Source organism: Diaphorina citri, unplaced genomic scaffold, assembly GCF_000475195.1.
Source record: "Diaphorina citri unplaced genomic scaffold, Diaci psyllid genome assembly version 1.1 scaffold636, whole genome shotgun sequence".
NCBI classification, from domain to species: Eukaryota; Metazoa; Arthropoda; class Insecta; order Hemiptera; family Psyllidae; genus Diaphorina; species Diaphorina citri.
In genome coordinates this window covers 15,564-42,088 of record NW_007378069.1, presented here as the reverse complement: position 1 = coordinate 42,088, position 26,525 = coordinate 15,564, and the positions used below count along the sequence as shown (strand labels likewise).

The window sequence follows — 26,525 nt, the reverse complement described above, 5'->3', positions numbered from 1 at the left end:
CTTGCATACAAATCTTCCTCGTACAACATCAAACATGTTGCTTGAATCCCAATAGACAAGACAGAATTACAATAGCAAAATCTATAGATTTCTGGTCACTATAGTTCTATCAACCGGAGAAAACACTTTAAATAAAAACGGTTCTGTGAGATCTGTTTGCTTAGCTGGCAAATTTCCTTGGAGTTTGTAGTACTTGCACCAAAGCCACAGCAATTTCTAACAGCATTTGGATATTATTTGGTAAGGCTGTATTCTCAATAAAACTACTTTGGAGTCGCGTGAAGCCTAGATTTCCATGCAAATCCAATATTTAAACGGATCTTTACAAAGTTATGGAGTCTTCAATCACTTAGCCTGCGATTGGTTCAAAAAGTTTGTCCAAAGCTGTGTCCACACATAATCGAAGGCCGTTGATCGACGAGGTGAATCTGAATCTATGTTGTTGAGGCAGTGTGTAATACGGTTTCAGTCGACATCGAACGAGTGATCGTGGACACAGCTTAAGTTTGATGAAAATTTGAAATAAATTCCGTCATCTTTGGTCGGTCGAAGTATATTGCTAGTACTTTTCTGCATCAGGAGAGAACGGCTTAGCATTTTGAATATAAATCTCCTTTCACGAACCAGAAATCTTCTCATGTAACATCAGTGAATCTGTATTCTCTGCATTAGAATATGAGTCGCCTTATCCCAGAGCTTAGGCCAGGGGCACACTACTTGGAGGAGTGTCGCTGATGATAACTGGTTTGAAGACGAGACGACAACGCACAGAAGACAAGTTATCTTCAATCTTACTGAAGAGAAATCATAAGTTCTGTATTATTGCTCAAATTCGGCTGACTGTAAAAGATTTCGGAATCTACGGAAATGGTCCAACTGTAAATCCTGTGAATTGTTCAGAGCAGTAGTCAAGAAATTTTGGATATCAATGATGAAGACCAACCTTCGCAATGGAGACGCCACGAGAAGAAGAAAAGTTTTTGATACCTAAACCAAATATTTTTGGCTTTCTTTAAGGTAGCAGGGTTCTCCTAGAGGAGCTCTTCCACCCACCTACTGATTTTTCTTTCACTGTGAGCCTTTAAGATATTGTACCAGGAAGGTAAATGTTCCTAGACTTTGTGAGTCCCTTATACCCCTATGAAGAGAACTCCATAATCGACCTAAAGATACGTGTTCTCTCTCATCCTTTTGATTTGGATCTTCAAATTCCAAGTCTTCTCCAATTCTCAATACCTAATGATGATGAAGGTGAACCCCACTCTCAACCAGGTATCACAACAGACCAACCCGTGTGTCACCGTTTCAAAACAATAACAACAACCAAACCAGTACTACCAGTACCAAAGATAGTATATCCGCTTGAATCGTGTCTTAGCCCCCTCTCCTCTTCACCTCTGGTGTGCCAAATCCCCCCCGAACCCCCCTCCATCATTAGAGATTACCTTCTCCCTCTCTCTCTCATATATGAGAATCAGGGCCTGAATTACGGGGGGGAGATGTGGACCCGTTTCAGGAAACGTTCGGTCTTTCCTTTCCAATTTCACATTCGTCAAACTCTAATTACCTCCCAATGAAAAAAGACCGCTCTATGGAAATTCTAGTGGTTCAGGGAATGGAGCTTACTCGGAAAAATCTCCATAACTTCCGAACGAATCGTCCGATTTTGATGAAATTTAGAAACTAATGTTTACCACTCAAACGACTTTCACAGAATAGATTTCGGGGTCTATCCGGCCTCTAGAGATCATCGTAGACTCCGTAAAGGGACTAAGGGACACTTTTTCAGAGTGTGTTCTACAGTAAGGGTTTGGAAGAATGGTCTCCTTCCATGAAGTGCTGAATCTGACTCAGCCATATCTGAATTTCAGTGTTTGTACGAGCCTAACCTTTGGTACTACGTTTGTGTCGTTCATTAGTACTTACTTACTATGTAAAGCATAGGGTAAGTAAATCAACCTTGTAAACCGTGTATCTCTCAACCGAAGACAATCCTAATACCAAGATGACCGTAATGACTCAAAGCATAGGGTAAGTAAATCAACCTTGTAAACCGTGTATCTCTCAACCGAAGACAATCCTAATACCAAGATGACCGTAATGACTCCTATCACCGCCCCTGTTCTGTCCCAGACCCCCACCATCTCTCGTCTACTATCACGGAGACTGGCAGGACTGTGGAGCGCAGATTCTCCGGTTAGTATCCACCGCGAGCGCCATGGATAAACAAGTTGAAGCTTCTCAGAGTGACTCTATCAGTGCCGTTAGGGTGAAAGTGGGCGACTATGAGCCGTCCGAATTTTCCGAGGCGCCCCCGGTAAGTCAGCCTTCCCCTAATTTTCGTCTTTTTTACTTTTTTATACATAAGTAATTAAGTATGTTATTTTCAAAGCTAAAACATAAACTAGGTGATTTTTCCAAGAGAACTGTAGATTTTTGTTCAACACAATTCGAATTTTTTAAAAATTCTTTAAAATCTTTTTTTTTTTTTTTTTTTTTTTTTTTTGTTTTTTTTTTTTTTTACTGTAGGCAGTGTTCTGACATTTTTTTATGGTCCCTTCTTTGGTGATGACCCTGGAAAACCATGTTTCTATTTTTATTTTTACTTTCTATTTTTTTTATTAGTTCTTTTTTTTCTCAAAAAGAAAAGATTTTTTTATCTTTTGTTACAAATTACCTGGGAGGAGGAGTGTAAGTTTTGAAGGAGAACTGGGGTCCCATCCAAAGTCTTCTGTGAGGACCTGCATGGGTTATAATTTCCACCTGAAACATAATCCACACACAAAGGAGGCAAGTTAGACCAAAGAAACAAATATTTTACACCAGAGCCATACAATGCAATCATTTTTTTTTTCTTTTTTATATTGTATACAGGGTGGTTCGTGATTTTCGAACCACGCTTATATCTCAGAAACGGCTGGGGATTAAGGAATGAAATAAACGGCATCATGTAGATGAAATTTTGATGATTAAAATGGCTTTTTTTAAATTTGCAATTTTTTTTGCAAAATGGCCCATTTTTTGCCAAATATAGGTCACTCTTATGGGAACCCCTATTTTTTATTTAATTTTTGGAATCAGCATAAAATTTTAATTAAAAAAATGTATTCACTCGAAAAAATTTGCTCTGCAAAAATTTGCACAAATCGCGATTTTGTGTGCGTCAGTGACCCCAGATTTGATGAACAACGCAGTTGGTCCTGAGTTAGAGCGAACAATGCGTTACTGTGTACAAAGAAATGGATCTCATTTTGAACAGCTTTTATAAATTTGTTTGTTGTTGTTGATTGTTGTTGAAATAGTTAAGTGAATAATACAAAAACTAAAGAAATAATTAAGAAATTGTTTTTCTTTCTCACAGTGTACAGAATTTTTGTAGAGCAAATTTTTTCGAGTGAATACATTTTTTCAATTAAAATTTTATGCTGATTCCAAAAATTAAATAAAAAATGGGGGTTCCCATAAGAGTGACCTATATTTGGCAAAAAATGGGCCGTTTTGCAAAAGAAATTGCAAATTTAAAAAAAGCCATTTTAATCATCAAAATTTCATCTACATGATGCCGTTTATTTCATTCCTTAATTCCTAGCCGTTTCTGAGATATAAGCGTGGTTCGCAAATCACGAACCACCCTGTATATATGTTCCTATTATTACAATAATTTTTGTTGTAGTTATTGTTGTAAGAATTATTCCTTGTAGGAGTAAAGTCTAAAACTTTTCGACAGATCATTTTAGACTGTGAAAGTACGAAGCTTTACGGACTATATTTACTGTTACCGACTCCCTTTGGAGTTTGTAGGTACTTCCTCCTTCTTGCACTTGATAATTTTTCGGTCCGAATTTTCGACGTTTTCCTATGGCGTTTTGACATCCCTTGACTCACCCAATAAACTCAATTTGAAAGAATATACCTCTCATCTGTGTGCTGAAGTTCGTAAGTTCCGCTACAGTGATGAATGCTTTGCCATTTCACCAATTTCGTGGTTCCCCTTTTTCCGTCCATCTTGAGGAAAACTTTCAGTACATTTTAGTTTGAAACGGAAACTTGGCTAGAATTCGAGACCGTGTCCATTTCCTGCTGTTTTATACTCTTCTTTCTAACTTTCTGTTTTCTCCAACAAACATGCTTTTATGGGATAATTTTTTCCTGATGGTTCTTCTTCTTTACCTCCTCCTTCTCCTTCTTCGTCTCCTTTTTCTCCTTTTCCTCCTCCTCCTTCTCCTTTTTCTTCTTCTCCTTCTTCTTTTCTCTCCCTCTCTCTTACTCTCCTTCCACACATCTTTTTTTTACTTCTCATTTATTTCGTCGTCTTTTCCAAACATTTTACTTCTTAGTTACTAGGTATTTTTTATTTTTGTATTAAAAAAAAGGTGAATTATACCTAGGTAGTTACCTTCTTAGAAAAATCAATTTTCTTTTCAACTTTCCTTGTTTTTGTCCTTTTGAGTGCACAAAGTTAAGCACCCAATAGCACTAAAGTACGTACTTAAAATTACCGTACGCATATGGAAGAGAAAAAAGCCAATTCTTTTTCAAGAAATAGTAGCTTGGGACAAACCTGACATTTTCACCGAAGTTAACCTGACATTTTCCAGTGTACCTACATGATTTTTGCCTGTATGGGTGACTATCCGTCCAAAGATCTTCGATAAGATAATGATTTTCATGGTTCCAATCAGGCTTGGTAAGATCATTGTGTCGTTCAAGAAATAGTAGCTTGGGACAAACCTGACATTTTCACCGAAGTTAACCTGACATTTTCCAGTGTACCTACATGATTTTTGCCTGTGTGGGTGACTATCCGTCGAAAGATTTTCGATAAGATAATGGTTTTCATGGTTCCAATCAAGCTTGGTAAGATCATTGTGTCACATTGTCAGAAGCTGTTGAAAATGATGTTTAAACCATTGGAAACAAACTCTCCTTAGATCTGGGAATGTGTGAATTGCTTCATTCCAAGATGATGAATACTATAGCTAGTGAACTCAAGGGTGCTTGTGAACCTCTTTACGATATCTTCGGACAGTCTTTCTTCAACAGTACAAGAGGTCGACGGCTAGATTTCCACTTGAGACCTTCCGCACTGACTTCGCTTTACCAAAGAGAGTACACCAAACTCTAAACCAAACCATCTAACTCTCTAGTGAAAGTGATCCTGAGTATTGTTCCTCAAGCATTGAGCTGAACAATTGTAGTCTCAATCAGGAGCAAGGGTTAGGCGTACCAACCGGGGGTGGTTGTTGTACTCAACTTTAGACCAAACAGTCACGCTCAGACCATTTCAGAGACCTAGGTCTCAAATGTGGACATTAGAGTAAGAAGGGTAGACGATTATGTTTTCAAAGGGTTGAAAATGATGTTTAAACCATTGGAAACAAACTCTCCTTAGATCTGGGAATGTGTGAATTGCTTCATTCCAAGATGATGAATACTATGGCTAGTGAACTCAAGGGTGCTTGTGAACCTCTTTACGATATCTTCGGACAGTCTTTCTTCAAAAGTACAAGAGGTCGATGGCTAGGTTTCCACTTGAGACCTTCCGCACTGACTTCGCTTTACCAAAGAGAGTACACCAAACTCTAAACCAAACCATCTAACTCTCTAGTGAAAGTGATCCTGAGTATTGTTCCTCAAGCATTGAGCTGAACAATTGTAGTCTCAATCAGGAGCAAGGGTTAGGCGTACCAACCGGGGGTGGTTGTTGTACTCAACTTTAGACCAAACAGTCACGCTCAGACCATTTCAGAGACCTAGGTCTCAAATGTGGACCTAGGTCTCAAATGTGGACATTCGAGTAAGAAGGGTAGACGATTATGTTTTCAAAGGGGTCGGCACCTCAAGAAAAGCATGGACAGTATCAAGAAATGTTTGATTATTTCTTAATTTGGTATAAAACTCTCAAATGTGACAAAGATGCAAACTTTTGGATAAGATCGGTGCAACGATTGGTGGTATTTTTTGAACCCTTGTTGGTGGTTTTCGGTTTAATTTAGTAGTAGGATAAGGAATGTCGTGTGATGTTTACACCAGATTTTTGAGAGATAAGCGTTTGACACACATCAGACAGCTAAAAGGCCCAGTTGACTAATCTCATCTTCCACCCATACTGGATTACTGAACTTCTATTTTCTATTCTACACTTCACGAAATACCGGGTGGTGGGATTCAAGATCCCTGAATACCACGCCTGGACCCAGAAGAACCCAACGGAATAATGATGGTAATTGCCTGGCAGTCATAACATGCAGGAGTACTTACAGACTGTAAGGTCCACTATCAGACGTCAGACGGGACCAATATAACTAACATTACGCCCAATATGCTATAGGCCCGTACCAGTACCATCAACAAACTTATGGGGTCAATGAACTGTAGAACTCACCCATTGGGCCTCGAAAAGCACAAGATCTCTATCGGGCTCCGAAGGCACAACCTGGTCAAAAATTTAATGAGCAAAATGGCCTTTGTTACCAAATTTCCTCAAAATCCACTAAACTTTCAAGAGTCATGATAATACAAGCAGACAGACTACATTTATATTACATTGAAATGGGGGTCTTTTCTGACGAAATTCCTGTGTGCGGAGTCCAGTCTCCAGTATGTAGGACCATTATTTCACCCCTACAGACAGACAGACAGACTAAGCTTGACTGATTTATTGTGATTTGCTACAGGATCCGTGATTTTTATAGAATACGGGCAACCAGGTTTCTTTGGGCAGTCCGTCAATAAATTTTATTGCTTGTTTCTCTCTACATCAATCTATTTTATACGTTTTGCTGCTGCATTATTCAACCGTGCAATCTTCACTAAACACTCCAAGAAACCAAAGAAAGGTTTCTAGATGCAAATGAAGTTATACGCCGAAAACTTTGCATTGTGACCTGGATGGTTGACTAATTTCTACTTGAGGGGTTCCCAGTTATTCCAAGAGGAGTTTCAGGCTATTCCCCGCTGATTCTATGCTGTTTTGGTTCATGGCAGATGTTTCGATCTATTCATCTTTCCAGCCCTCCTCCGATGTGTCCTCAGGTATAGTGTTACGTCATTGACACCTCTATTCCTATTACTACCTGAAGTTGCTATATTGTGGGCCGTAGGTGTCGACTAGCTATATTCTTATTACCAGTTCAGTTTGGCTGTAGGTGTTAACATAGACAGAGTGACTAGGCCAGCATCTTTCATTGGTTCAAAGGTCGTTTGTTTTTTTCTACTTTCTCTAGGTACTCTCTCTATTACATGTAGGATTTAGCAATAGTATTCGAGTGGTGCTTTATTTAGACTCTGTCAATAAATTTTATTGCTTGTTTCTCTCTACATCAATCTATTTTATACGTTTTGCTGCTGCATTATTCAACCGTGCAATCTTCACTATACACTCCAAGAAACCAAAGAAAGGTTTCTAGATGCAAATGAAGTTATACCCCGAAAATATTGCATTGTGACCTGGATGGTTGAATAATTTCTACTTGAGGGGTTCCCTGTTATTCCAAGAGGAGTTTCAGGCTATTTCCCGCTGATTCTATTCATCTTTCCAGCCCTCCTCCGATGTGTCCTCAGGTATAGTGTTACGTCATTGACACCTCTATTCCTATTACTACCTGAAGTTGCTATATTGTGGGCCGTAGGTGTCGACTAGCTATATTCTTATTACCAGTTCAGTTTGGCTGTAGGTGTTAACATAGACAGAGTGACTAGGCCAGCATCTTTCATTGGTTCAAAGGTCGTTTGTTTTTTTCTACTTTCTCTAGGTAACTCTCTCTATTACACGTAGGATTTAGCAATAGTATTCGAGTGGTGCTTTATTTAGACTCGTAAGTGGTGCTTTTGTGCTTTATTTAAACCTACTAGGTTGGCGCTATTGCAAAGATGTTGGAATTTTCCACAAACACAGACCAACATATTGAACAAAACCCAGCGCGCAATTGATACCAAGCAAGATTTGCTGTAAATTGAAGAACGATGGAAATGATGACATAATAAGTAACTTTGTATTGGAAGGAGTCAATTTTCATTCTCCTCCATGATTACTTGATTAGTGTTGTTTACTTCTTAAGGCCGGGTACTCATGCTCCAACTGTCGGTAAGAGGCCTGTCCTACCTACCGCCACGCCAGAACGAATGGGGGGTGTGGCTGAAAAAGGTTCCTACTTTAGTCTTCAGACCTGTCGCACATTGGAAACGTAGTAGCGCGACTTTCGGTAGTGCTAAGTCGTGCGAAGCCGCCATCAAAATATACAAACCTGTGAAATTTATGGAGACCTCTCACTCTCACACTAGAGGCGCGCGACTTATCTTTCCTAGAGTGTGAGACGTTTATCATTTTCATAGGTTTGAAATTTTCAGGCTGCATTGCGAGACTACGAGCTCCTGAAGTAAACCTACCAATGAGACGACAAGACCACATACACAAGTAACTACTCAAACTGAAGAGCAACCCAACAACCTGTGTACCAATGAGACGACAAGAACAAGACCACATACACAAGTAACTACTCAAACTGAAGAGCAACCCAACAACCTGTGTACCAATGAGACGACAAGACCACATACACAAGTAACTACTCAAACTGAAGAGCAACCCAACAACCTATGTACCAATGAGACGACAAGACCACATACACAAGTAACTACTCAAACTGAAGAGCAACCCAACAACCTGTGTACCAATGAGACGACATGACCACATACACAAGTAACTACTCAAACTGAAGAGCAACCCAACAACCTGTGTACCAATGAGACGACAAGACCACATGCACAAGTAACTACTCAAACTGAAGAGCAACCCAACAACCTGTGTACCAATGAGACGACAAGACCACATTCACAAGTAACTACTTGGTTCATAATATGATGCATTCGGTTTCGGTAAGGTTGAATTTTATCTCCAACGAGTTTATTCTTCCTCTCCTCCGTTTATCCTTCAAAATATGCATAAACCAAGATTACAACTATACGAAATCCTCGTATAAGTACACGCGAAACCTCAAGATTTAGATAATAATGTAAACATCCCAACTAAAATTATATGCGAAAACATTGCACACACCACAAGGTAATATGAAATTATGAATAAAAAAGCACTGGGTAGACATCGCTGAAATACCCTTGGAACACAATGTGTTAACCATTACAAAGACAACTGCTGCTGTGCCTTCAGTACGTATGATTGTGTGGTGTATGATTTCAGTGATTTGTCAGAAAGTACTCGTAGCATCCTAAGCATCACAGGTAGCTAAATACTTGGTTTCATCACTAGCAACTACCAGCATGGTAATAGTTAGTTTCCTACGTACACTGGAGTACAAAATATTCGGGACATTTTGCATTTCCATTCCTGCCAGCCTAGTTAACTTGGAGGGTAGCGCGTCTGCCTTGAAAACGCTAGGTCGCAGGCTCGATTCCCGTCCGGGGTGGATTTCATCCCAAATAGATGAGGTTCGTTTTAGGACCGGCTGGCTTTCTGCTATCCTTTCTTCCTTCTCTATTCACTTTCGGTTTGAGATAAGACCTTAGCAGTTACAGATCCCTCTATCAAACCTCCTTTTTTTAGTGACAGACTGAGGTTCGAGATTTTGATGTTTGTATCTTCCAGGTATCCAGGTACACAATCTCACTCCCTCCTTAGAAAGTCTAAAAACTACATACAAACTTAATGATCACCACTCTCAACCAGGTATCACAACAGACCAACCCGTGTGTCACCGTTTCAAAACAATAACAACAACCAAACCAGTACTACCAGTACCATAGATAGTATATCCGCTTGAATCGTGTCTTAGCCCCCTCTCCTCTTCACCTCTGGTGTGCCAAATCCCCCCCTACATCATTAGAGATTACCTTCTCCCTCTCTCTCTCATATGAGAATCAGGGCCTGAATTACGGAGGGAGATGTGGACCCGTCTCAGGAAACGTTGGGTCTTTCCTTTCCAATTTCACTGTCGTCAAACTCTAATTCCCTTCCAATGAAAAAAGACCGCTCTATGGAAATTCTAGTGGTTCCGGGAATGGAGCTTACTCGGAAAAATCTCTATAACTTCCGAACGAATCGTCCGATTTTGATGAAATTTGGAAACTGACCATCATAACAATATAACTACCTGATGTCCTGACTCCTGATCAGAACTCTTTGAATACTATGACGAGTAGTTCTGATGTCTCTGTGTATGCTGTTACAATGGTCTTCATCATTGAACTAACCAAGTGGATTCTATGTTCTAAGATATGTACCTATGTTGTTAGCTTATTTATTTTGTATGTCTGTATCAGGTTGAGTCAAAGGGCATCCACTCATAAAATTCTGTAGCCAAAACCAAATGTCAGCCCAAAAGCAATCACCCTAGGGCTGATTGAAGTTTGACAAAAAACACCAACCCTGTCTGTACACAGGAAAAGTCTAATGTTTACCACTCAAACGACTTTCACAGAATAGATTTCGGGGTCTATCCGGCCTCTAGAGATCATCGTAGACTCCGTAAAGGGACACTTTTTCAGAGTGTGTTCTACAGTAACGGTTTGGAAGAATGGGCTCCTTCCATGAAGTGCTGAATCTGACTCAGCCATATCTGAATTTCAGTGTTTGTACGAGCCTAACCCTTGGTACTACGTTTGTGTCATTCATTAGTACTTACTTACTATGTAAAGCTGTGTCGCTGATGATAACTGGTTTGAAGACGAGACGACAACGCACAGAAGACAAGTTATCTTCAATCTTACTGAAGAGAAATCATAAGTCCTGTATTATTGCTCAAATTCGGCTGACTGTACAAGATTTCGGAACCTACGGGAATGGTCCAACTGTACATCCTGTGAATTGTTCAGAGCAGTAGTCAAGAAATTTTGGATAGCAATGATGACGACCAACCTTCGCAATGGAGACGCCACGAGAAGAAGAAAAGTTTTTGATACCTAAACCAGATGTTTTTGGCTTTCTTTAAAGTAGCAGGGTTCTCCTGGAGGAGCTCTTCCACCCAACTACTGATTTTTCTTTCACTGTGAGCCTTTAAGATATTTCACCAGGGAGGTAAATTGTCCTAGACTTTGTGAGTCCCTTATATCCCTATGAAGAGAACTCCATAATCGACCTAAAGATACGTTTTCTCTCTCATCCTTTTGATTTGGATCTTCAAATTCCAAGTCTTCTCCAATTCTCAATATACCTAATGATGATGAAGAAACGGATCTTTACAAAGTTATGGAGTCTTCAATCACTTAGCCTGCGATTGGTTCAAAAAGTTTGTCCAAAGCTGTGTCCACACATAATTGAAGGCCGTTGATCGACGAGGTGAATCTGAATCTATGTTGTTGAGGCAGTGTGTAAAACGGTTTCAGTCGACATCAAACGAGTGATCGTGAACACAGCTTAAGTTTGATAAATATTTGAAACAAATTCCGACATCTCTGGTCGGTCGAAGTATATTGCTAATACTTTTCTGCATCAGAAGAGAACGGCTTAGCATTTTGAATATAAATCTCCTTTCTCGAACCAGAAATCTTCTCATGTAACATCAGTGAATCTGTATTCTCTGCATTAGAATATGAGTCGCCTTATCCCAGAGCTTAGGCCGGGGGCACACTACTTGGAGGAGTGTCGCTGATGATAACTGGTTTGAAGACGAGACGACAACGCACAGAAGACAAGTTATCTTCAATCTTACTGAAGAGAAATCATAAGTTCTGTATTATTGCTCAAATTCGGCTGACTGTAAAAGATTTCGGAATCTACGGAAATGGTCCAACTGTAAATCCTGTGAATTGTTCAGAGCAGTAGTCAAGAAATTTTGGATATCAATGATGAAGACCAACCTTCGCAATGGAGACGCCACGAGAAGAAGAAAAGTTTTTGATACCTAAACCAAATATTTTTGGCTTTCTTTAAGGTAGCAGGGTTCTCCTAGAGGAGCTCTTCCACCCACCTACTGATTTTTCTTTCACTGTGAGCCTTTAAGATATTGTACCAGGAAGGTAAATGTTCCTAGACTTTGTGAGTCCCTTATACCCCTATGAAGAGAACTCCATAATCGACCTAAAGATACGTGTTCTCTCTCATCCTTTTGATTTGGATCTTCAAATTCCAAGTCTTCTCCAATTCTCAATACCTAATGATGATGAAGGTGAACCCCACTCTCAACCAGGTATCACAACAGACCAACCCGTGTGTCACCGTTTCAAAACAATAACAACAACCAAACCAGTACTACCAGTACCAAAGATAGTATATCCGCTTGAATCGTGTCTTAGCCCCCTCTCCTCTTCACCTCTGGTGTGCCAAATCCCCCCCGAACCCCCCTCCATCATTAGAGATTACCTTCTCCCTCTCTCTCTCATATATGAGAATCAGGGCCTGAATTACGGGGGGGAGATGTGGACCCGTTTCAGGAAACGTTCGGTCTTTCCTTTCCAATTTCACATTCGTCAAACTCTAATTACCTCCCAATGAAAAAAGACCGCTCTATGGAAATTCTAGTGGTTCAGGGAATGGAGCTTACTCGGAAAAATCTCCATAACTTCCGAACGAATCGTCCGATTTTGATGAAATTTAGAAACTAATAACTATGTTTATAATGCACTGAGTCTTGGATAGGCTAACTATGTTTATAATGCACTGAGTCTTGGATAGGCTAACTCTGTTTATAATCCACTGAGTATTGGTAGAACTCACCCATTGGGCCTCGAAAAGCACAAGATCTCTATCGGGCTCCGAAGGCACAACCTGGTCAAAAATTTAATGAGCAAAATGCCCTTTGTTACCAAATTTCATCAAAATCCACTAAACTTTCAAGATTCATGATAATACAAGCAGACAGACTACATTTACAATACATTGAAATGGGGGTCTTTTCTGACGAAATTTCTGTGTGCGGAGTCCAGTATGTAGGACCATTTCACCCCTATACAGACAGATAGACAGACAGACTAAGCTTGATTTGGGGAGATGAGGTTGAGATTTTTGTATCTTGATTATAATAATTTGTTATTTTATTGCACACAATGTAAGGATTCTAAGGCCAAGTACACACCAGCAACATTTTCATAAGAAAGGTTATTTCGAAACAATCCAGCAACTTTTTAGTTAGGTAGTAACAGTATTTCCTGATGTTTTCTAACTTTTTTTACTCTCCGGCCTGACTTATTTCTGAAACATTTTTCTAGTCTTATAGTGTGTGTACACTGCGTTTTATATTGTAAGATACCAGTTGCAGTGTTGTAGTGGTTAACACGGTGGGCTTTGAATCTGGAAGTTGGTGGTTCGTATCCAAGTCCTCATAAAATTTAGCTTAGTGTATTAAACGGGGAGCGACATTTCTGACAAGCCGTTATACACAATTGAAATTCCTATATTGAAAGTTAACCCGCCAAAACATTTGTTTCGCAACATTTGCGCAACTATTGCCATACAAATGGTTTCGGTGTGCACTAGACGTGCTGATTTCTCAAATGAGTCCTAATCATAGACATTAACTACAAATGGTGTAGTGAATAGACTGAATGTGGAATATCCATTTTTTTATGTATAGTTACAAATCTTTTTTTTATATATATTATGTTCCTATTATTACAATAATTTTTGTTGTAGTTATTGTTGTAAGAATTATTCCTTGTTTCGACTTTTCGACAGATCATTTTTAGACTGTAAAAGTACGAAGCTTTACGGACTATATTTACTGTTACCGACTCCCCTTGGTGTTTGTACTTCCTCCTTTTTGCACTTGATAATTTTTCGGTCCGAATTTTCGACGTTTTCCTATGGCGTTTTGAGATCCCTTTTTTTGCACTTGATAATTTTTCGGTCCGAATTTTCGACGTTTTCCTATGGCGTTTTGAGATCCCTTGACTCACCCAATAAAATCAATTTGAAAGAATATACCTCTCATCTGTGTGCTGAAGTTCGTAAGTTCCGCTACAGTGATGAATGCTTTGCCATCTCACCAATTTCGTGGTTCCCCTTTTTCCGTCCGTCTTGAGGAAAACTTTCAGCACATTTTAGTTTGAAACGGAAACTTGGCTAGAATTCGAGACCGTGTCCATTTCCTGCTGTTTTATACTCTTCTTCTAAATTTTCTGTTTTCTTCAACAAACATGCTTTTATGGGATACTTTTTTCCTGATGGTTCTTTTTCTTTACCTCCTTCTTCTTCGTCTCCTTTTTTCCTCCTCCTTCTCCTTTTTCTTCTTGTTCTTCTTTTCTCTCCCTCTCTCTTACTCTCCTTTCCCACCTCTTTTTTTTTACTTTTCATTTATTTCGTCGTCTTTTCCAAACATTTTACTTCTTAGTTTCTAGGTATTATTTTTGTATTAAAAAAAGAAAAAAGGTGAATTATACCTAGGTAGTTACCTTCTTGGAAAAATCAATTTTCTTTTCAACTTTCCTTGTTTTTGTCCTTTTGTGTGCACAAAGTTTAGCACCCAATAGCACCGCCAGATGGCTGGAGCTGGCGATATACCAAACATTAACCTAGTAGGCATGAATAGGCCTTTGTGAGTATTTAATGTCAACAAATGTGTTTCTCTCTCTCCCTCTCTCATAAATCATAAAGTAAAAGGTCAACTAATGAGAACCAAAACAACTTTGGTGTTATCTGTCCAACATAATTATGAGTCACCAAAAGCCAATAGTGAATACAGAATCACCAGAGAGTTCGCCAGAAAGAAATTTGAACAGTTTTACTTTGATATTATTCATATTGGTGGGTATCATCAACAAATTAATAGAAAAACTCATTGATGCGGGATTTTGTAAAATTCCAAAAAGGAGACATTGAAGGTAGTATTAAGCTATAAGCCTGAGAAATGTCTACCTTCAATAAAAATAACCATTATTTATTTTGATTGCACATATAACAGTTTACCTGTGTAGTACAATATACAATACATATTAACATAACATAAAATATACGTTGTAAGATATTCCCTTGGATGTTCTCTACCACCTAGCCTTTGGAGCACTATCATCGAACAAATTTTTCAAACTTGCCGAATGAGGAAAAAATCCATCCTCCTGTTTATCAGACCAGTGTCTTGACCATTTCACCAGTGAGACAGATACCAAAAATGACCAATTAGACAACCACATACTCGTAATTATCCATAATGCAAGGAACATTACTAAAACCAAAACCAAAGTAACCACCAGTATAAGACTTACCTCTAACAACATTAACAACCCTTTAGCCATAATCTACTAATCTGGTGAATATTATAAATAAATATCTAAACCATCTACGTACCAATACTATAGTTAATATTAAAAAAAGTATATTTAGAATTAGACTACCTACTGAATATTGCAAATATTTAGGTATTCTGAATCCCACGCCAACGAGCAAAATGTTGTAACCACAACTTGATCTGATCAGCTTTCTATTTATAATGGTTTGTTTGTTTTGATAGTAAGATATTTTTTATGTAGGTATTTATGAAAAAAAGTGTACCTATTTAGGTACTATGCATGTTTTTAATCAATAAGTTTAGTGAGTATAAAAATCTTATAATGATTGTAAATCGAAAAAACTTTAACATTTTCATTACTTTTGCCTACTTGGGTTGGTTAGAAAAAAAGTAGGTTTTGCGCCAAATTAGCCTACTTGTCAATATCAATACTAACTTGTCCTGTGTAATAGCCAGCTACCTCAACTACCGACCTAAGTATGTACCTACCTTTGCGGTCATAGTATAACTGCCTATACTGAATGCCTATGCAGTCATAGTATAACTGCCTATACTGAATGCCTATGCAGTCATAGTATAACTGCCTATACTGAATGCCTTTGCAGTCATAGTATAACTGCCTATACTGAATGCCTTTGTAGGTTAAAGGGCAAAGTGCAAACCATTTTGCTGACAAAGTGTTTTACTATATTTTTTCTCTCTTTTTCTATCTTGATTACTATTACTATAATTAGGTATGATCGTTTTTTACTATTTTTTCTACAATATCTCTGGTCAATGTGTTTATCTTGATTATTAGATGGAGTAGATGCTCATCTTTAACCTCGCATCCCACTTTACTACGATCAACCTTTCTGACCCCGTTGTCAGATGTCTTAAATAGGCTAACTATGTTTATAATGCACTGAGTCTTGGATAGGCTAACTCTGTTTATAATCCACTGAATGCAGTTTTAATGTTGTTTATATCTGCAGTCATGTCAAAGTGGGCAGCTCTTCATTGCAGCTTGGACTAGACTAGTAGGTAATTAGGTATGAACTCTTGCACTGTAGAAGTCTAGAAGATGATCCAAATTACTCAGAGTGGTTCAATTGTTCCATTAACGATCTGGATAAAGATGAAAATCGCAGTTAGGTTGGGCGAAAAAAATCCTATTAGACTGGTCCCCCCTCCCTCTCTCTCTATCTATCTCTCTTTTTCTCAAAGATTCAATTGCTTTAGTAGATTTTAGGTTGTAGAAAGCTTTAATCAAAGGTATTGTAATTTACGGTTAATTTTTTCTAATCTCTATGATTAAATTATCGGGGAGTCATTATCTTTTACATGAGAATCCTCAATTAATAATTATACACATATGGAGTTTATTCAAAGTGAACATATGAATTGTCTTTTATTTGGAAGAAAAGATTACAATATTATGGAGAGAATTTGTCTAGCAAGTACCAAAGATGTCTCTCTGTATAATAGGTAAATAGAATGATGCTGCTGCTATTGCGTCTCAGGATAAAGACAGAAGCCATCCTCAATCGTGATGTAGAACTCTGTACCAGTCATTTCCGGTTGCCAGGATACGACTTGTTATCAGGAGGGTAATTAATTATTACCAATTCTAATTAATCGAAAGTAAACACTCATAACAAAAGGTATTGTCAAAAACACTAAATTTTCTTGAATTCGCCGAGTTTCGAAACCTTAATCCCTGACCGTGAGTCGGACGATAAGATATATAGCTACTGAAGATGACGTACATCGATTTGTCTAGCCTCAAAACGTGTTTTGGCACTAAAAACTGACCATCGAAAATTTGACCCGATTACATTACTTTCCTTCCTATAGAATAAGGAAAGTAAGAAAGTGGGAAACCCTTACCTTCCCTCACGTGTTTTGGCACTAAAAACTGACCATCGAAAATTTGACCCGATTACATTACTTTCCTTCCTATAGGATAAGGAAAGTAAAAAGTGGGAAACCCTTACCTTCCCTATCGAACCAGCCGCGTAGGGTTTTCTTCGGATCATCCAGATACAATTCTTCATTATTAGTGGAGGCGTACGGGTTCTCAGAGAGGTCTGTTTCCTCCTCTGCATCATCCCCCATGCCCCAACTAATCCCCTCATCCTCCTCCTCTGTCTGAAAAACAAAACAAAAAAACACCAATGTTAAGACTAAAGTTGCTTTCAAATTTTCCCCTCTTCTAAAGCTTGGTTCCCCTCTTTTGGGTGTGATACCATCTGTACAATTTACAAAAGGAAAATTTAATACCTACAAATTTTCATTAAAAACAAGCTGGGTCTGAGACAATCTCCTCGGATTAGGACTGATATTGTGTTCATCCGTTGAAACTCAGGACTCATGGTATTATTGATATCCCTACAAACGAGCAACAGCCTGAGCATCAGAAGAAGGCTCTCTCCGTCATACACAAAAAGCCCACTCCGAGGCTTAGGTGAAGGGGCAAACAGCTCCGGAAGGTGGGTTAAGCTTGTACGAATCTACGCTCCCTTAGTCCCAGGATATTTGTAAAATATGTTACCTACAGGTAAAGTTGATTTACCTATTAATAAATAGATATATAATAAGAGAGTATTTTGGCTTTTGGTTTTCTGGACAAAATTTGCACCACCATTTTCGTGTTCCTGGTTAAAAGACCTTTAATTTGATATATAGGTCGACCTGGTTTGGATAAGTCCTTCTATGGGGACAGACCGACCGAAATACCGACCGAGTGACAGACACCGAAGCGAATACAATAGTCCGTCCCTTATACCTTTTTATTACTATTGTAATAATAAAGGGAGGACGGACTAAAAAGGCACATAACAGTTAGACCAGTGGAAACGCGCTTGCTTGGCATGCAGGAGATCGTGGTTCGAATCCCACCATGGACGAAAAATTTTGCTCTTGTATTTCGATTGCAAATACTTCCATGGGTTACTTTCTGGTGTTCTGTTTAAACCCAAAAACCCTAAATGGGAAATATTGTATAGCTTCTTGCCCATTTGATGAGGGGCATGCAGGGCATGCTACAACACAGACCCGATTTTTTTTTAAAAATTTTTTTTAAAATTTTTGAAAAGGTTTTTTTTTTTTTTTTTTTTCAACACAGCCCCGTTTTTTTTTTTTTTTTTTTTTTTTTTTAGCAGCAAAGCCACTCCAGCCATACTCTGGTTCATTTACCTTCGCTTCTTGTTCCAAAGATTTCTCCAATGCCTCTCTCTCTTTCTTCTCCTTTTCCTGACGCCTTTGTTCTTTCAATTCAGACACAGATAGTTCCGATTCCTCTTCTTCATCTTCTGAAGGACCTTGCAGGATGAAAAACCTGCAAACAAGAAAAGGAAACGAGCAGGAAGTGAAGAGGAAGTTGGAGGAAGAAGAGTAAATAAAAAAGAGAAAGAAATGCGGAGATTACGGAGATCATTGACCGAAAGTAGAAAGGTCCAAGATTTTTTTCTTTTTCGAAAAGGTTTTTTTTTTTTAAGGTTTGACAGAGGGAACTGTAACTACTATGGTCTTATCGTCCCGAAATCGAAGAGAGAAGGAAGACAGGATAGGTGAAAGCCAGCCGTTCCGAGAACGAACATTATACCATCAGGATAAAATCCGCCCCGGGCGGGAATCGAACTTTAAAGATGTTAGATGCAGGGAACTGTAACAAGAGAGGTCCTATCATCTTGAACAAGCCTGGGCTAAACCTACATTTAAGTAACTGATATTTAAACTTTGTAACCCAGTTATAGTGGAACAAACAAACATTCTAAAAAAATGAAAAACTGATGAGTTGAAACATAGACCTCACTGTCATTTGGTCAATAAAATAAAATGAAAAAACTAGGGGGACCTCAAAACATGTTTTGGCACTAAAAACTGACCATAGAATTTTTTACCCAAATACCTACATTACTTTCCTTCCTATAGGACTATAGGATAAGGAAAGTAATAAAATATTACCTTGTACTTGATCCAAAGCTCAACATATGTCCAACATGTATCCGAACATACATCTTAGGCTTGATTTTACACCGGTTGAGAAATGTTCCATGAGTGCTCCCCAAATCATACACGTAAAACCCTCGGGCCGGGTCCTTTTCATCAAACGTTGACTTGTACTGGAGAATAGCATGGTAACGGGACACAGTGGGATGAAGAAGATTGAGATGAGTGTTCCGTTCTCTGCCGACACAGTAGAATGACCTGGTTGACAGGTCGATGGTGTTGACTATTTGTCCAGACTTCAGCTCCTATTAGAGAGAGAAAAAAAAAGAAACATTGTACCTAAAAGTTTGATTTGATTTTTTGATTTTACTTTCATGTAATGATTTAAAATCAAGACTAGAGCCCGTTCTCCCTTTATTTCCAATATAATGTTTATTGTTTAAGTCACCCATCCATTTATTGGCCTTGCTCGGCATAGCTTAACATAGGTGATGTTAAAACCGGTCTTAAATTATTGACGGAAGTGTTATCTAAAACTTTCTCGCTTTGAGTTCATAGGTTGTCACTTATCCTAATTTTAGCTGAACGCTAAAGTGAGCAAAATAAATTAGAGCGCCGCAGGCGAAATTTTTGAAAATTTTGGTCCACAATCTTGAGAAATCCAGTCTCACCAAAAGTAAATTTTTCAGCGCCGCAGGCGATTTTTTTTTTTTTTTTAAAAAACCCATAATATCTAGTGTAAGTCCTCAAAGCGCGGGGCCCCCAAAAGCGCGGGGCCCGTGGCAGTCTGCCATTCTGCCTTATGGGTAATCCGGCCCTGTGTAACCTGTTAACCTGTAGCTTGTCATGTGTCAGTTTTTTATGTAATTAAATACGTGTAAAAGACGAGTATAGTTATTCCCCCCAATACATTTCCATAGAATACAAAATGACAGCGCCGCAGGCGAATTTTTTTTCGGGAAAATTTAAGTAGCTCCTTCAAGGTTGCATATTTTTTTTTACTGACCAAAGTCTTTTTCTCGTATTATAGGCTTTGAAATATTCCCAAAACTTTTTCATGAAGAGACAAAATTTCAGCGCCGAGGCGAAATTTTCGAGAGATTATATGTTGCCCCTTCATGGTTGCATACTTTTTTAATTGAAATCTTTCTTTGTCTTTTCTTAGGCTTTGAAAAATTCCCTGACTTTTTTCGATTTTTGGCACTTTTTCGTGAAATTCCCTGACTTTTCCCGGTTTTCCAGTCTGGTAGACACCCTGTAATTTTTGGACCATTAAAAAATCTACGATTAGTGAAATCTAAAATCTCTCATTAGTATATGTCACTGGCTCACTGGTGAATTCCACCTAAAGAGTTTGTTTGTCTTACCTTGATTTCCACTTGGTTGAAAGTTTTTCCATTGTAAACACCGACAACAGATCCGACCATCTCAGGTACAATGATCATGTTTCTCAGATGTGTCTTCACTACTTCAGGCTTCTCGTTGGGTGGGGCTTCTTTTTTGGCTTTTCTCAATTTCTTAACAAGAGCCATGGGCTTTCTTTTGATTCCACGAGCAAACCGTCTTCTAGCTCGGCAGTGCATGAGTTCCATCAACTGTTCTCTGAGAATATATAAAGCCTACTCAGTACTGCACTTGATCACAGAGGTTTCCAATTCATATTCTATTTTACCTCTACAAAGAATTTGGCATGTGGTACTCCACCCCAAGATGGTTCACTGTATGGGATGTTTGGTGGTATTTTCACACTGTCGTTTGACTTTGTCACCGCCTCTGTTTTCTGTTCAGCCTTGGGAGTCACTTCTGTTTCATTTGACACAAAAGGAGCATTAATATCATTTTCTTTAGAGCTGGCTAAAGGTTTGATTTTTCCAATTTTTTTCCCAATCAGAACGGGTTTCTTGAAAACTGGAGATTCCAGTGATGGCTTCACAAAAGGATCCTCTGATGAGTTGGAGAGACTGGGATCTGAGGTTATTTCATTGGTTTCCATCTTTTCAGATTCCATTTTCTCTCTCTCTCCCTTTTCTTGCAATTCTCCTTGTTCTGTTTACTCTAGAATATGAAATGAAACATATTTTTAAGGATAAAGAAACAAATAATTACCTACATATTTAAATAACCAGTGGTTTTGTTGCTTATTTCCCACTAGGACCTTTTCTGAAATGGATAATGAAATGAAACCAAATTCTTCCCTCCTGTTGTTGTTGTTATAGCACCAAATGGTCCATCCAGTCCAAGCTGGGTGAGGGTAATGTGAAAGGGTGGGTAGCTCCCGTAGGTGCTGTTAAATTCCCTCTTAAGAACAAATAACCAAGAAAAATTGCACTGAGAAGTTCTGATCTGAAGGGAATGAGCCATCTTATCAGCCAATGTACTTATTTCTTACCTTTGCCAATGAAAGATTATACCTAATCTTTTGCTACAAGAACGCAGGACTTTTCTGTAGCTATTATATTAGAGGAGCATGCCTTTTTAAGTTTTTTAAGTAGAAAACACATGAAACTGGATTTCAGAATCCAAAATCTCTTGCAAAGAAGGGACGTTTCTAATCTTCGTTTTCATTCGATTATCGATTTTTTTAAAATTTCGCGCTTTGTGAAAAAAGACGCATTCACATGATCTGCATGAATAGAGAGGAAGTAACAAAAATTCTAAGCGCGAATCGCGATACGAAATCGTCTCGGTGGTGTAGTGGTCAGGACGCTCGCTTGGTAAACAGGAGGACGTGGGTTCGATTCCACCCGAAGTATGATTTTTTTTTATCAATATAATTTTTTTGTGGACTTGACCACAGGGTCCACAGGTAGTAGTAGACTACCGCTTGAATAGATGGACTTGCACCATTATTGTTGTTAATAGGTGACCATGATTTAATTAAATTTAACACTCTACAGCAGTGGTTCCCAACTTCTTTTGATTCCACGAGCAAACCGTCTTCTAGCTCGGCAGTGCATGAGTTCCATCAACTGTTCTCTGAGAATATATAAAAAAAAAAAAATAATTTCATTTCTGCTCCATGTTCTGGGTACATAGCAGTAAGCCAGGCCAAGTGCCATCATTTGAACGCTATTTGTTTAGCATAGTGAACATGAATTTGATGGTAACTATCCATCACTTTATGCATTACTTCCCTACTCTATTAATCCTCAAATAATAGTAAGTTTGAATTGTGTTATGAAGAATTGACATTTAATCCCTACTTGATTTCTGAAGAGCTAAATTTTAATTCTATGTTTAAAATCATACATTGGACTTTAATAGGTCTACTATTTTAAAAATGATCACAACTAAAAAGATGGATTAAAATAAATAAAAAAAAAAAAAAAAAAAAAAAAAAAAACAAAAAAAAAAAAAAAAAAAAAAAAAAAAAAAAAAAAAAAAAAAAAAAAAAAAAAAAACAAGACTTACGTGGGCATGTCAAGCAGTTGGTCCAGGTCAACCCCTCGGAAGGTGAATTTTCTGAAGGTTCTTTTCTTTTTCTGGGTTTCTTCTACCTGTGAACAGAAAACCAAAAGGTGAATAAGTAAACAAATCTTACTAGGATCAAATACCTTCAGTTCTGGGTTTCTTCTACCTGTGAACAGAAAACCAAAAGGTGAATAAGTAAACAAATCTTACTAGGATCAAATACCTTCAGTACTTCCCTGTGTCAACAAATTTCCCTTTTATTCGTGAACCGTTACCAAATAAGCAAGTGAATAGTTAATCCCATGTGATTTTTCACATGGAATCGAATGGTGAAACTTTTAGAACTGTTTGACTTACAGTTGAGAAGTTGCGGGTTCGATACTCCCCTGTGTCAACAAATTTTTTTATTACTTTTTTTCTTTTCAAATACCTACATATTCTGTGAATGTAATAGAAAGTCGTGTGATGTTCACACCAGATTTTTATTACTGTTGTAATAATAAAGGAAGGACAGACTAAAAATCGAAAACAAAGAGAACCTCTAGCATATATAGTCCAGTGGGCATAATTGGGTTAATGCTGTAGGTACCACAGTCCATACAATAAATTCATTGATGGAAAGAACTGAGTGTCAGCTTTTCAAACTTGGGTATAGGTACATGACTATTTTCATCATTTGAGAGCCTGATTCGATAATCGACACAGATATAAACATTGCTATAGCCTTTCCAGAATCCAGTTTCCCAAATAAACCCGTATCCTAATAACCACCATTTTCTATCAAATGTGATGTTCCAGAAATGAACCTAGTCTCTGAAGTCATCCATTCTGTGAAAAAGTACCTAAATATTAAAAAAAAATGTCGGGATGACGGAGATAAATATGGATAAAAGAATTTACCTCTGTCATTGTAGATGTCTGTGTTCCTGTTCACGGTTCCCAAGAAACAACGAGGTACAACGGCGGACGACTTGGACGACAGTGACGACTACATTGACCAGATTAAATGCAGGTAACAAGTTGTCAGTCACGAAAGAAATCAAAAAACTCCAAAAACCCATCTCTACTGAAGCAAAAGCAAAACAGACATGGAGCCATGGAGGACATCTTGAATACAACGTTGCCAAGTTGATTTCTTCTTGGTTTTGCTAGATTTCTACTAGATTTAAAGGTAGCTACACACGATCAGTTTTCCCTCAACGAAATTAGGTACCTATACAATTCTGTGAGTTCTGGTGGCTAGGAGTCAAGGATTTCTTTTAGAAGTGAAAGGGTGGTATGAAAAAGAGCTAATGAAGCTTACATTCTTACATAATATCTCAGAGTAAGAATAACATAGAGGGAGCGTTTGGGACCAAAACAAAAGACACTTTTCAAATCGAACTTTCGAAGGTTATAATATCAGCTGATTTGGTACCAGTGCCGGACCATGAATAATTTTCTGGACCATGAATAGTTTGAAAATTTTGCTGAAATAATTAGAAAAATCGAAAACAAAGAGAACCTCTACTGTCCTATATATAGTCCAGTGGGCATAACTTAACTGGGAAACTGGGTTAATGGTGTACCGCAGTCCATACAATAAATTCATTGATGGAAAGAACCGAGTGTCAGTTTTTCAAACTTGGGTATAGGTACATGACTATTTTCATCATTTGAGACTTTGAGAGCCTGATTCGATAATCGACACAGATATAAATATTGCTATAGCCTTTCCAGAATCCAGTTTCCCAAATAAACCCATATTAACTGATCCTAATAACCACCATTTTCTATCAAATGTGATGTTCCAGAAATAATCCTAGTCTCTGAGGTCATCCATTCTGTGAAAAAGTACCTAAATATTAAAAAAATGTCGGGATGACGGAGATAAATATGGATAAAAGAATTTACCTCTGTCATTGTAGATGTCTGTGTTCACGGTTCGTAAGAAACACCGAGTTATAAAAGCGCTGGAATGAACCGAACAGATCCGCTGCAAGAGTTAACAACTCGTGTCTCCAGCTACTCACGAAAGAAATCACAAAACTCCAAAAAGCCATCTCTCCAGGGTCTCCACTCCAAATTTTTAAAAATCACTAGACTAGATTCAAGGAAAAGAAATCACTAGATTTGACTTGAAAATCACTAGATTACTAAATTCTCCCAAATGATAGTTTACCTGTTTACTCGTGGTTTTTGAGGGTAGAAGTCTCATAATCATAATATACTCATTTTTATAGTAAAAAATCCTCTATAGACAATGGAAAAACTGGTTAACTTTACTTTTTATGACTCCAATAACTTTTTTTTTTATTTTTCACTACTTTTTACGTAGGAATCAACCGTTTATTAATATTTTTTACCCATTTGCAACTGCTTAATTACAGAAGCCACCATAGTGGCCACTGCGTAATAAAATGGAGGAGTTGCAAATGGGTAAAAATTATTAAGGGTGGAGCGAGAAAAAAAAAATATTTTGGAAATTCAAAATGCCCTAGTGATCTAAAGTTGCGTATTGATGAGAAGAATATTATTCTAGAATGTTTTATCAATTTATTTTAACATCTTCAGATATCGAAAATACCTGAAACTTCAAGCCAATAAAATTGTGGAGACTGAAGATGTTGAAATAAATTGATGAAACTTTGACAGGATGTCTGTCCTTCTCATCAATACGCAACTTTTGATCACTAGGGCATTTTGAATTTCCAAAATAATTTTTCTTTCCGCTCCACCCTACTAGTCAGCTTGGTTGGTAGCGCGTCTGCCTTGTAGGTAAGCGCTGGGCCGCGGGTGCGATTCCTGCCCGGGGTGGTCCAAAATAATTTTTCTTTCCGCTCCACCCTACTAGTCAGCTTGGTTGGTAGCGCGTCTGCCTTGTAGGTAAGCGCTGGGCCGCGGGTTCGATTCCTGCCCGAGGTGGATTTTTTTTTTTAAGAGGTTTGACAGAGGGAACTGTAACTGCTATGGTCTCATCGTCCCGAAATCGAAGAGAGAAGGAAGACAGGATAGAAGAAAGCCAGCCGTTCCGAGAACGAACAATATACCAAGAGGATAAAATCCGCCCCGGGCGGGAATCGAACCCGCAGCCTAGCGCTTACAAGGCAGACGCACTACCAACTAACCTAACTAGGCTGGCAGGGGTGGATTTTATCCTGATATGATAAGGTTCGTTCTCGGAACGGCTGACTTTCTCCTATCCTGTCTTCCTTCCCTCTTCGATTTCTGGACGATGAGACCTTAGCAGTTATAGCTCCCTCTAGTTTCCCTCTGTCAAACCTCTTGGAAAAAAAAAATCCTTGAAATCTGAACTGTGAATCGGAATTAAGGAGCGCGGTAGCGCTCCGCCCCGCCAAGTCAAGAAAGTTTGATCGCGCTACCAGAGATATTATGCGACACAGGGAAAGTAGCCGTTTTCAGGTAGTTGTAGGGGGACAACTACAAATGATGGAAGAAAACGGATTGCATGTGTGTGTTCGGGCATGAAAGTAGACCACAAAGCTGTAAACTACACGATAATAAGGAGAGCGGCTGTCTTGTTTTGTTGGTAAAATATTCAACTTTAGCATACGATTCATTTTTTTTTGGGGGAGGGGGGTGGTCCGCGAAGTGATCCTGATTTTCGGAAGTGGTCCGCTAGCCAAGGCTTATTGGGAACCCCTGCTCTACAGTCTTTACACCAGGAAGGTGGTAGGTAGCACAGGTACCTGCCCTTAGATCAGTACATCGTTCAATTCCCAGAATAGTCCCAGATTGCCCATGGGTGAACTTTACCCTAACCATACAAGGTCTGTTCATCTGTTCTCAGAACAGCTGGCCTTCTTCTGTTCAACTCTCTTTGTTTTCAGGATGATAAGACCTACCTACCTCTAAAACAACTATTTGTGAAAAACTAACTACAGTAGAACCGTGATTATTTCACCATTGAAAGTTGAAATAATTGAAATTCCGTAAAAAACAATGAAAAGGGGGGCAAAATTTAGATACAAAAGAAGGAAATGGTTAATAAATACCTTATTTTGAATT

The 26,525-nt window shown here is 38.4% G+C and overlaps 2 protein-coding genes across 2 annotated transcripts; both read right to left on the bottom strand.

Moving 5' to 3' along the window:
• Window positions 1-17,038: 17,038 nt before the first annotated feature.
• LOC103510715 (kanadaptin) lies at window positions 17,039-21,684 on the bottom strand. The gene is made up of 6 exons (XM_026824704.1): window positions 21,496-21,684; window positions 20,779-21,161; window positions 19,122-19,411; window positions 18,351-18,492; window positions 17,144-17,303; window positions 17,039-17,070 (listed from the first exon to the last, which is right to left on the bottom strand). Exons 2-6 carry the CDS (start codon window positions 21,112-21,114, stop codon window positions 17,039-17,041), a joined length of 960 nt encoding a protein of 319 aa, XP_026680505.1. The 5' UTR covers window positions 21,115-21,161; window positions 21,496-21,684.
• A 313-nt stretch (window positions 21,685-21,997) lies between these two features.
• On the bottom strand, window positions 21,998-24,559 carry LOC108252588 (40S ribosomal protein S15). The gene is made up of 3 exons (XM_026824703.1): window positions 24,411-24,559; window positions 22,518-22,603; window positions 21,998-22,082 (listed from the first exon to the last, which is right to left on the bottom strand). The coding sequence occupies exons 1-3, from the start codon at window positions 24,417-24,419 to the stop codon at window positions 21,998-22,000; spliced, it is 180 nt and encodes a 59-aa protein (XP_026680504.1). The 5' UTR covers window positions 24,420-24,559.
• Window positions 24,560-26,525: the final 1,966 nt, after the last annotated feature.

Coding starts and splice junctions, on each gene's coding strand:
- LOC103510715 (XM_026824704.1), bottom strand. CDS start 21,114: ATGGAATCTGAAAAGATGGAAACCAATGAAATAACCTCAGATCCCAGT. Junction 18,493..19,121: donor AGCTTTGGATCAAGTACAAG/GTAATATTTTAT, acceptor TCTTGTTTGCAG/GTTTTTCATCCTGCAAGGTC. Junction 17,304..18,350: donor CTTTGGAACAAGAAGCGAAG/GTAAATGAACCA, acceptor TTTGTTTTTCAG/ACAGAGGAGGAGGATGAGGG.
- LOC108252588 (XM_026824703.1), bottom strand. Junction 22,083..22,517: donor CAACTGCTTGACATGCCCAC/GTAAGTCTTGTT, acceptor ATATATTCTCAG/AGAACAGTTGATGGAACTCA.